The sequence below is a fragment of the Pelophylax lessonae genome (assembly GCF_965119305.1).
Source record: "Pelophylax lessonae genome assembly, chromosome: 10".
Classification (NCBI taxonomy): domain Eukaryota; kingdom Metazoa; phylum Chordata; class Amphibia; order Anura; family Ranidae; genus Pelophylax; species Pelophylax lessonae.
This window is the reverse complement of record NC_138777.1, coordinates 5,409,147-5,421,355: the sequence shown is the minus strand read 5'-3', so window position 1 is coordinate 5,421,355 and position 12,209 is coordinate 5,409,147. Positions and strand designations below refer to the sequence as shown.

Genomic DNA, 12,209 nt, shown 5'->3' with positions numbered 1-12,209 from the left:
ACATACTGGAAGAGATAATCAGAGACAGTGGTGGCTGGTTCGTCAGTTACAGAGGGAGAAAGGCAGGCGGCTAATGTAAGCACAGCCGCCTGTCATTCTCCCTGGTGTAACAGCAGAGATCATACGGTCCTGCTATGTAGGACCGTAGATCTCTGCTGTTACACACACAGCCACATCCCTGTACAGTTAGAAACACGCCCCTAGGGACACACTTAACCCCTCCTTCTCTAATAAAGTTAACCCCTTTTCTGCCAGGGTCATTTCTACAGTAGCAGTGCATATGTATAGCACTGATTACTCAAGTAATGTCACTGGTACCCTCAAAAATGTCAGTTGAGGGTCTGATCTGTCCGCCGCAGTGTCGCAGTCCCGCAAAAAAAAATCGCAAATCGCCGAAATTACTCGTTAAAAATTTTTTCCCGTAGTTAGTAAACGCAATAACTTTTGCGCAAACCAATCAAAATACACTTATTGCAATTTTTTTTACCAAACATATGTAGCAGAAAACAAATTGGCAAAAAATTTAAAAAAATTTTGATTTTTACATTTCTTTTGGGGGAATTTCATATAAAAAAATGTGAAAAATATTGTTATTTTTTCAAAATGTATGCTCTTTTTTTATTTATAGCGCATGATCAAAAAATCGCACAGGTGATCAAATACCACCTAAAGAAAGCTCTGTTTGTGGGGAAAAAAAGGACATCAAATTCGTTTTGGTACAGCGTCGCACGACCACGCAATTGTCCGTTAAATTCACGCAGTTCCGAATCACAAAATAGGGCCTGGTCAGGAAGGGGGTAAAATCTTCCGGGGCTTAAGTGTTAATAAGACGTATGACTGGCTGCTGTCAAATGATAGTGAATATGTTTGGAGGCATGGTGTCCTCCATATTGGCTGTCTTTAGCCTGTCTGACCCCCGAATTATCCCCTCATGTCAGAGACCTGCAGATCCTCAACTTTCGACCTCCTGGCTGCGAAGCTGAGCAAAACCGTAACAAAACCCAGAGGCTTCCACGAGCCGCGCCAAGGTCTTTATTTTATAGGCTGTTAGAAGGGTGTCTTCAGTTTCACCATCAAATTCTTTTTTTTTCTCTTTCGCGCAGACTTGCTGGAAAGTCCTCCAGAGGGATTTTTTTAAACCCATGATATTAATATAGAAGTTCCCAGCCTTTTCCCACTTACACTTTCCCTGCGTCCACAAGCCAACATCAACTTCCACTTTTTCCAGCCTGTCAAGCTGCGGTCGTCCTGTATACAGACGGTCAGCCAGTCTCGATGGTCGTCACATTGTAACAGCTTCTTAAATGTCCGTAAAATGGCCCGCCTTAAAAATCAGGTTTATTCCTAGTACGTGTATCAGCTTTCATGTTGGATCGAAACAATGTTTCAGGGCAGAGGGGGGGGGGGGGGGGGGTCAGTGCTAAACCTTCAGCCTAAGCAAGCCAATCTCATAATAACGGCCTTACATTTATCCTGGCAGATGGAGAGTTGTGGATTTATTTCAGGGATTGGAGCGAAGATTCTCACCTGCCTTATATAAAAAAAGTTTCCAGGATTCAGAAGAATTGCAGAAAAAAAGATTTGATTGATTTATGATCTGCAGAGATGACCCAAAGTCCCCCAGCAGTGCAGAGTATTTCAGGAGAGGAGAGTTATAGAGGAAGGAGCAGAGTCCTCCAGCAGTGCAGAGTATTTCAGGAGAGGAGAGTTATAGAGGAAGGAGCAGAGTCCTCCAGCAGTGCAGAGTATTTCAGGAGAGGAGAGTTATAGAGGAAGGAGCAGAGTCCTCCAGCAGTGCAGAGTATTTCAGGAGAGGAGAGTTATAGAGGAAAGAACATAGTCCTCCAGCAGTGCAGAGTATTTCAGGAGAGGAGCGTTATAGAGGAAAGAACATAGTCCTCCAGCAGTGCAGAGTATTTCAGGAGAGGAGAGTTATAGAGGAAAGAACATAGTCCTCCAGCAGTGCAGAGTATTTTAGGAGAGGAAAGTTAGAGTAGGGAATCATAGTCCTCCAGCAGTGCAGAGTATTTCAGGACAGTAAAGTTAGATAGAGGAAGGAGTAGAGTCCTCCAGCAGTGCAGAGTATTTTAGGAGAGGAAAGTTAGAGGAGGGAATCATAGTCCTCCAGCAGTGCAGAGTATTTTAGGAGATTAGAGTTAGATGGAGGAGGGGAGCAGAGTATTTCAGGAGAGGAGAGTTAGAAGAAGGAGCAGAGTTCTCCAGAAGTGCAGAGTATTTTAGGAGAGCAGAGTTAGATGGAGGAGGGGAGAAGAGTATTTCAGGAAAGGAGAGTTAAAAGAACGAGCAGAGTCCTCCAGAAGTGCAGAGTACTTCAGGAGAGGAAAGTTAGATAGAGGAGGGGAGCAGAGTCCTCCAGCAGAGCAGAGTATTTCAGGAGAGAAGAGTTAGAAGAATGAGCAGAGTCCTCCAGCAGAGCAGAGTATTTCAGGAGAGAAGAGTTAGAAGAATGAGCAGAGTCCTCCAGAAGTGCAGAGTATGTTAGGAGAGGAGAGTTAGATGGAGGAGGGGAGCAGAGTATTTCAGGAGAGGAGAGATAGAAGAAGGAGCAGAGTTCTCCAGAAGTGCAGAGTATGTTAGGAGAGGAGAGTTATAGAAGAAGGAGTAGAGTCCTCCAGCAAAGCAGAGTAATTCAGGAGAGGAGAGTTAGAGGAAGGATGGTAGACCTCCCGCAGCATTGCTTTGTATACTATAAGGTCCCATGCACACCTTTTATGTGCATTTTTAGATACAGTGTATTAAAAATAAGGTCCTTCACGCTGCCTCTTTGGTGCACTTTCATCAAAGGCAGCGTGCCTAAAATGTATGTGAAACGTAGACACCCAAAAATGCACCGTGCAGATGAGAACCGCCCCTAATTTGGTATCCTTTGTCTTCCTTTATTCCTAATGGCTGATCCTTGTGCTCTGTTTTTTCAGAAGGCCTGAGCTGTATGAACCGGGAACATGGCTGTGCCCACATCTGCCGGGAAACACCAAGAGGAGGAGTAGCATGTGAATGCCGGCCTGGATTCGAACTCGCCAAGAATCAGCGAGATTGTATTTGTAAGTTATCCACAAAGAACTACAATTGGCTTTCTTGTAAATTTTCCCCAAAAGTGTGCATTTAAAAAAAAAAAAATTATAAAATGGATACACCCTTGGAACACACCCAGGTGGGAATTTCTGGTCACCCGTAAAATGGATTTTGCACAATGCTTATACAATGCTTAAACACACAATGCTTTCACAGTGCTTATAAACATTGATCAGACAAGAGATAGAGAGATACAAAGTAACATTGTTTATAAACATTGATCAGATGGGAGATAGAGAGATACAAAGTAACATTGTTTATAAACACTGATCAGTTGGGAGATAGAGAGATACAAAGTAACATTGTTTATAAACATTGATCAGATGGGAGATAGAGAGATACAAAGTAACATTGTTTATAAACATTGATCAGACGGGAGATAGAGAGATACAAAGTAACATTGTTTATAAACATTGATCAGATGGGAGATATGGAGAGATACAAAGTAACATTCTTTATAAACATTGATCAGACAGAAGATACAGAGATACAAAGTAACATTGTTTATAAACATTGATCAGATGGGAGATATGGAGAGATACAAAGTAACATTGTTTATAAACATTGATCAGACAGGAGATACAGAGATACAAAGTAACATTGTTTACAAACATTGATCAGACAGGAGATAGAGAGATACAAAGTAAAATTGTTTATAAACATAGATCAGATGGGAGACAGAGAGATACAAAGTAACATTGTTTATAAACATTGATCAGACAGGAGATAGAGAGATACAAAGAACATTGTTTATAGATATTGATCAGAAGGGAGATGGAGAGATACAAAGTAACATTGCTTATAGATATTGATCAGAAGGGAGATGGAGAGATTCAAAGTAACATTGTTTATAAACATTGATCAGACAGGAGATACAGAGATACAAAGTAACATTGTTTATAAACATTGATCAGACAGGAGATAGAGAGATACAAAGAACATTGTTTATAGATATTGATCAGAAGGGAGATGGAGAGATACAAAGTAACATTGCTTATAGATATTGATCAGAAGGGAGATGGAGAGATTCAAAGTAACATTGTTTATATATATTGATCAGAAGGAAGATGGAGAGATACAAAGTAACATTGTTTATAGATCTTGATCAGAGGGGAGATCGAGAGATAAAAAGTAACATTGTTTATAGATATTGATCAGACTGGAGATAGAGATGCAAATTTACATTGTTTATAGATATTGATCAGGAAGGAGATGGAGAGATGCAAAGTATCTACAGATCAAAAAGATGAGCATCTCTTTGCATATGACATCAGTTAAAGGTGAAATCTGGTTTTGGCTATTTTCCCCAATCCTGATCTCAATTAAACCTTTCTGTGATTAGACAAGGTGAAGATTTGAAGAATTATTTTGCAAATAAAATTAGTTCTTATTTAACCCCATATTAACCATTAGTTTACCCTAATAAATACAAATTTACTTCTCCTCCCTTTTTCAGATTTTTTTTTTTTTTCAATTCTAATGTTTTAAACTTATAAAAAGATTTTATATTGGAATGAATGGTCTGGCACAGTGGTCTGTTTAATCCTAATTTTCAGGTATGGTTATTTTTACATAGATACGTTTAACTATGCATGTGCCATACCTGGCCAGTCCCAGTGGAAGCTGGAAATCACTGTAGTAGGCGCTGCCGATTCTTGATTGCTACTGGCTTCTGGGTCCTGTGCTTAGTGACTGCCCTGCTGCTTAGTGAGCACAAAAGGTTGCTTGGCCCAGGACCGTCTTAATAGCATCATGGGCCCCAGGGCAAAGTAATGCACTTGGGCCCCTACCAGCCTTCCCTAATTTACGCACCTAATCTCAGGAATGAAAGTAGTAATAGTTGATAGAATTAAATATGTATTTATTAGTACTTTCAGTACAACTGAAATGTATTTATTTTATTTATTTAGTTATTTTAAACAATAACAAAAAAAACCACCATAAGTTAAAGACTAATCAACACAAAGGGCACAGTACAGGGTGGAGGCAGAAGGGCACAGTACGGGGATAGGGGGGCCATGAAAGCACAGTACGGGGAGGAGGAGGGCACAATACTGGGATCAGAAGGCCACAGTACAGGGTGGAAGCAGAAGGGCACAGTACGGGGATGGGGGGGGGGTCATGAAAGCACAGTACAGGGAGGAGGGCACAATACTGGGATCAGAAGGGCACAGTACAGGGTGGGGGCAGAAGGGCATAGTACGGGGATAGGGGGGTCATGGAAGCACAGTACAGGGAGGAGGGCACAATACTGGGATCAGAAGGGCACAGTACAGGTTGGGGGCAGAAGGGCATAGTACGGGGATAGGGGGGGTCATGAAAGCACGTTACTGGGAGGAGGGAACAATACTGGGATCTGAAGGGCACAGTACAGGATGGGGGCAGAAGGGCACAGTACAGGATGGGGGCAGAAGGGCATAGTATGGGGATAGGGGGGTCATGAAAGCACAGTACGGGGAGGAGGGAACAATACTGGGATCAGAAGGGCACAGTACAGGGTGGAGGCAGAAGGGCACAGTACGGGGATAGGGGGGGTCATGAAAGCACATTACTGGGAGGAGGGAACAATACTGGGATCAGAAGGGCACAGTACAGGATGGGGCAGAAGGGCACAGTACAGGATGGGGGCAGAAGTGCATAGTATGGGGATAGGGGGGTCATGAAAGCACAGTACGGGGAGGAGGGAACAATACTGGGATCAGAAGGGCACAGTACAGGGTGGAGGCATAAGGGCACAGTATGGGGATAGGGGGGTCATGGAAGCACAGTACAGAGAGGAGGGCACAATACTGGGATCAGAAGGGCACAGTACAGGGTGGGGGCAGAAGGGCATAGTACGGGGATAGGGGGGGTCATGAAAGCACATTACTGGGAGGAGGGAACAATACTGGGATCAGAAGGGCACAGTACAGGATGGGGCAGAAGGGCACAGTACAGGATGGGGGCAGAAGGGCATAGTATGGGGATAGGGGGGTCATGGAAGCACAGTACAGGGAGGAGGGCACAATACTGGGATCAGAAGGGCACAGTAGAGGGTGGAGGCAGAAGGGCACAGTACAGGGTGGAGGCAGAAGGGCACAGTACGGGGATAGGGGGGTAATGGAAGCACAGTGGGGGGGGGGGGGGGTGGGCACAATACTGGGATCAGAAGGGCACAGTACAGGGATAGGGGGGTCATGGAAGCACAGGTACAGGGGGGGGGGGCACAATAATGGGATCAGAAGGGCACAGTACATGTTCCGTTATGCTGCCCTAAAGGAGTTTAGTAAAAAGCGTGTCTGTCCCAGCAAATCCGGGACAGTTGGCAAGTATGATGTAACACAAGATTACCATGGTTGCCCATGCATTAAGAAGGCCTTGGCCTGGCCTGTGGGTACCATTCAGAGAACACTTTGCATTTTCCTCAATAAATACAAAATATCCTCTGATTGGATGAAGTCAAGGGGCAGGGTGGTGATATCATGATCCCCACCTTGTCCAATCAGAGAACACTTTGCATTCCAAGCTGGACAAATATAAAAGTAGCTGTACCCAGAATTCAGGTTTAAAGCAATTTCAGTGCTTTCATGGGTTAAATGTTTCCTGATAATGATGAGGAATTTATAAGTCTTGTGTTGAAATCCAGTTAGGACAGTTTTCTAGCTTCCATCCAGCTGACTAACACATTTTTTTTCCGGAGGCACGTATACTAACTTTATTAATTGCGGTGATTAAAAGCTTGATTTAGGAGACTTTGTGAAGCCAAATAAAAGAGTTTTTTTTTTTTTTTCGGAAAAGCAAATCTGTGCCAAGAAAAGAAGATGAAAACTTGGTAAAGGTTGAGCGGTTTGATCTGTCGCCCAGGAACAGCCGTACTACGTCAGCTGCACTCCTACCAGCGAATTATCTGCTCCATTATTCCGATTTTAGGAGAAGTGGTTGTGAAATGGCAAAGGAGGGGACGGCAGTGTAAAATAAACTATGGACGGGCAGTGGGGGGAGGCTCTGGGATTTTGCAGGAATTACACAAACCAATTAAACCTTTACTGTTTCATCTATAAAGAGTGGAGACAGACATTTTCATTTTTTTTGTATCAATTCTACCTTTTGCACATTTATGAAGCTCTGTGGCCACTTTCTCTGCTACGGTGCAGTTTCTGGAGCCCAGAATTATCGATTTACAGCTTTTATACCAAGCTCTGACAGCTCTCTCACATTTATAAATGTCATTCCACAATCTGATACATCTGCATGAAAAGCTTTTGCTAAAATTTCCCAAGTGGTAAATGCAAATCTCGATATTTGGCCTCCCTCGAAACAAAGGCTATGAGATATGAGGTAACCCGGCACAGATCAATTTAGTATGAAAGCTACAAATGTGCAGCAGTTTTCTAAAATTACCCATCGCTCAGATTTGAAATTTCCCTTCAGTAGTTTGTGTCTCTGCCCCTCCCACAATGGTAAGTTTCCCTGCAGTAGTTTGTCTCTGCCCCTCCCACAATGGTGAGATTTCCTGCAGTAGTTTGTCTGTGCCCCTCCTATAATGGTGAGATTTCTCTGGTAGTTTGTGTCTCTGCCCCTCCCACAATGGTGTGATTTCCCTGCAGTATTTTGTCTTTGCCCCGCCCACAATGGTGACATTTTCCAGCAGTAGATTGTGTCTCTGCCCCTCCCACAATGGTGAGATCTCCCCACAGTAGTTTGTGCCTCTGCCCCCTCCCACAATGGAGAGATTTCCCTGCAGTAGTTTGTGTCTCTGCCCCTCCCACAATGGTAAGATTCCCTGCAGTAGTTTGTCTCTGCCCCTCCCACAATGGTGAAATTTCCTACAGTAGTTTGTCTGTGCCCCTCCCACAATGATGAGATTTCTCTGGTAGTTTGTGCCTCTGCTCCTCCCACAATCGAGAGATTTCCCTGCAGTAGTTTGTGTCTCTGCCCCTCCCACAATGGTAAGATTCCCTGCAGTAGTTTGTCTCTGCCCCTCCCACAATGGTACGATTCCCTGCAGTAGTTTGTCTCTGCCCCTCCCACAATGGTGAGATTTCCTGCAGTAGTTTGTCTGTGCCCCTCCCACAATGGTGAGATTTCTCTGGTAGTTTGTGTCTCTGCCCCTCCCACAATGGTGACATTTCCTGCAACAGTTTGTCTCTCTGCCCTCCCACAATGGTGACATTGTTTGCAACAGTTTGTGTCTCTGCCCCTCCCACAATGGTAAGATTTCCTGCAGTAGTTTTGTCCTGCCCCTCCCGCAATGGGGAGATCCCCCCCCCCCCAGTAGATTGTCTCTCAGAAGCTGTTAATCTTTCCTAAAATAGATTCAAAAATTCATATATTCTGTATAATGGAGAATCCTTCAGGAGAAGGTGACCCTGTCATTTGGCTTTTGCCAATGCAGAACTGTGAATGGTGGTGGGGAAATCCCACCATCACAGGTATAAGGATTCCAGCGGCCAATGAGATTTTAGTTTTAGGTCAAGTTTTCATGGAGGTGTGTCTTTCTTGTGTTTGAACAGTATTGGGGATTGTATGACATGAGTGTGGACTGACTTTGTGTTTTCTTCTCAGTGACGTGTATTCATGGAAATGGAGGATGCCAACACACGTGTAATGACACCGACTCCGGGCCCATATGCAGCTGTCACCCCAAATACACGCTGCTGGCGGATGGGAAATCCTGTGCTGGTCAGTGTCACTGTCTGGGCCGCGCCGCTGAAAAGGGAGAAAGATATTGGAATATCGGGTGGGAAATTCTGGGCGGAGATAGCAGAGATGAATATAAAGTTCTAGAAACAGAATATGTCAGTTATATCCATTACAAAAATATTAACCAGTTCAGCTCTGACACCCGGACACAGAGATCTTTCTACATTTCTGCTGTGGATCTGTTTATTTAAAAATTCATTATTTATTACTTAAGATAACAAAAGTCATTCATATGTCTCTTTAGCGATATGATCTCTTATTAATAATTTTATTTTTTTATGCAATCTATACAGAAATATACAGGAATAACACTACAAAAACTACAAAAACTCACTTTTTTCTACTTTCACTGGTGTTTTTAAAAAGTATTTTTACTGTAGATAAAATATGAATTTTATTCTCTCTTTGGTCCCATTTGAAATGACACAAATATAATTTTAGTACAAAGCATTGCAGTTATTTACATATATATATATATTCACACATATATATATATATATTCACACATATATATATATATTCACACACACATATATATATATATATATATATATTTATATATATATATATATATATATATATATATATTTTTTTTTTTTTTTGTAAATAACTGCAATGCTTTGTACTAAAATTATATTTGTGTCATTTCAAATGGGACCAAAAAGAGAATAAAATTCATATTTTATCTACAGTAAAAATACTTTTTAAAAACACCAGTGAAAGTAGAAAAAAGTGAGTTTTTTTTATATATATATAAATAGCTAGAAAAATAGAAAAAAGATAATTGAAAAATAATAGTAGTAGGGGGTTAAATAGGAATAAATCTTATTAAAAAAAAAGGAAAGATACTTGTCAGGTTTCTTTAAAGAGGAAGTAAACCCTCCTCTACAACTTGTACCTATAGGCAAGCCTATGATAAGGCTTACCTATAGGTACTGTAAATATCTCCTAAACTTGCACCGTTTAGGAGATATTTACCTTACATGTCGCCAGTGACGTCACTGGCGCATGCGCTCTGAAGGAACGGCCGATCGTGCCGTTCCTTCAGAGCCCCGTGCCGTGACTGTCGGCTCCCGCGCGCGTGCGCGGGAGTGACGTCACCGCGGCTCCGGCCAATCAGATGGCCGGATGCCGCGATCCCGGAAGACGGGCGACTAGACATGTCGCCCGTCATAGAGGTGAGTGAGCGGCACGGCGGGGGCTCGTTCTGAGGTAAGTATTGCATAATGAGCTAATATGCGATGCATACTAGCTCATTATGTCTTTCTTTTGCAGGGTGTAAGAAAAAAAAAAAAATTTTATTCGAGTTTACAACCTCTTTAAGTGATATCATGCACAGATAGAAGCCCACCCACTTGCTCTGCAGATAAATGATTGTTACTTTGTATCTCTCTATCTCCCGTCTGATCAATGTTTATAAACAATGTAACTTTGTATCTCTTTCTCCTTTCTGAACAATATTTATTGACAATGTTAGTTTGTATCTCTCTATCTCCTGTCTGAGCAATGTTTATAAACAATGTTACCTTGTATCTTTCTGTCTTTCTTCCTCCTGAATATTTCACCCTCACACTTACTGGCATTTTCTGACTGTCAAAAAGGATGCAGGCTTCCATCCACATACAGCATGATATCCGTTAAAGAAACCTGGCAAGTAGGAAAAAAAATAATAAAAAAAAAAAAATATATATATATATATATATACATATACATATGTATATATATATATATATATATATATATATATATATATATATATATATATATATATAACATTTTTTTTAACATGCAGCAAAGTAGAAAAAGTGTATTTTATTTTATTTTTGTTCATGGGTTAAAAATAAAATTATTTTTGCAAGACAATATAATGTTTGTCCTAAAAGAGAATATACACTATATTACCAAAAGTATTGGGACACCTGCCTTTACACACACATGAACTTTAATGGCATCCCAGTCTTAGTCCGTAGGGTTCAATATTGAGTTGCCGACCCTTTGCAGCTATAACAGCTTCAACTCTTCTGGGAAGGCTGTCCACAAGGTTTAGGAGTGTGTCTATGGGAATGTTTCACCATTCTTCCAGAAGAGCATTTGTGAGGTCAGGCACTGATGTTGAATGAGAAGGCCTGGCTCACAGGCTCTGCTCTAATTCATCCCAAAGGTGTTCTATCTGGTTGAAGACAGGATTCTGTGCAGAACAGTCAAGGTCCTCCACCCCAAACTCACTCACTCATGTCTTTATAGACCTTGCTTTGTGCACTGGTCCAAATCATTTGGTGAAGGAGGATTATGGTGTGGGGTTGTTTTTTAGGGGTTGGGCTTGGGCCCTTAGTTCCAGTAAAGGGAAATCTTAAGGCGTCAGCATACAAAGACATTTTGGGCAATTTCATGCTCCCAACTTTGTGGGAAGAATTTGGGGATGGCCCCTTCCTGTTCCAACATGACTGCGCACCAGTGCACAAAGCAAGGTCCATAAAGACATGGATAAGTGACTTTGGGGTGGAGGAACTTGACTGGACTGCACAGAGTCCTGACCTCAACCCGATAGAACACATTTGGGAAGAATTAGAGCGGAGACTGCAAGCCAGGCCTTCTCATCCAACATCAGTGCCTGACCTCACAAATGTGCTGCTGGAAGAATGGTCAAACATTCCCATAGACACTCCTAAACCTTGTGGACAGCCTTCCCAGAAGAGTTGAAGCTGTTATAGTTGCAAAGGGTGGGCCAACTCAATATTGAACCCTACGGGCTAAGACTGGGATGCCAATGAAGTTCATGTGTAGAGGCAGGCGTCCCAATACTTTTGATAATATATTGAGTTCCCTTCACTTGAACTAAGGGGCCAAGCCTACGGACTAAAACTGGGATGCCAGTAAAGTTCATGTGTTTGTAATGGCAACCCAAACGCAGTGAGATTTTGTGACGATTGTTGAGCGACAAATCGTGGTAAAATCGCAGCAAAAATCGCGACTGCAAACGCTCCTGGCTCTGTGCCAAGATTTGGGACATGAGCTTCTTTTGGAGCTGAGGGAGGCCAATTCAAATGAATGATGCCAAATGCTCAAGTAAAAAACAAAAACGAGCGTCTCCAGCTATCGCTGCAGATCACTCCGGTGTAAATGGAGCCTTAGTGAATATTTTCTTAGCTGATCCAAATTGACCCACTTTGGTCTGTTTTACCCACCAGAGAAAGAGGAGTTGGACATCAATTCCACGTCGGTGGCCGAGATGGACAAGCGGGTGAAGCGCAGACTAGTGATGGGTAAGAGTCATGGGTAGGTCTCTGGGTGCCGTAATGTTGTCAAACCCACCTGTGGAGTGATTGTTGGTAGAGCAGAGACGGAAACATATCCCAGGCCCAGAAATTAGAGTGAAGGGGCCCTGCAGTGAACGGTTATTTAAGTTAGGCTCATGTTTGAAAATCAGGAGCATG

The 12,209-nt window shown here is 42.5% G+C and overlaps 1 protein-coding gene across 2 annotated transcripts in view; it reads left to right on the top strand.

Annotated features, from left to right (window-relative positions):
* Nucleotides 1-12,209, top strand: part of SCUBE2 (signal peptide, CUB domain and EGF like domain containing 2) — a 135,605-nt gene that overhangs the window by 50,495 nt on the left and 72,901 nt on the right. For both annotated transcript variants that reach the window (XM_082270442.1, XM_082270441.1), the window contains exons 5-7: nt 2,937-3,062; nt 8,638-8,754; nt 11,964-12,038. In XM_082270442.1, the coding sequence (XP_082126568.1) occupies nt 2,937-3,062; nt 8,638-8,754; nt 11,964-12,038 (318 nt within the window). The remainder of the gene's footprint in view (nt 1-2,936; nt 3,063-8,637; nt 8,755-11,963; nt 12,039-12,209) is intronic.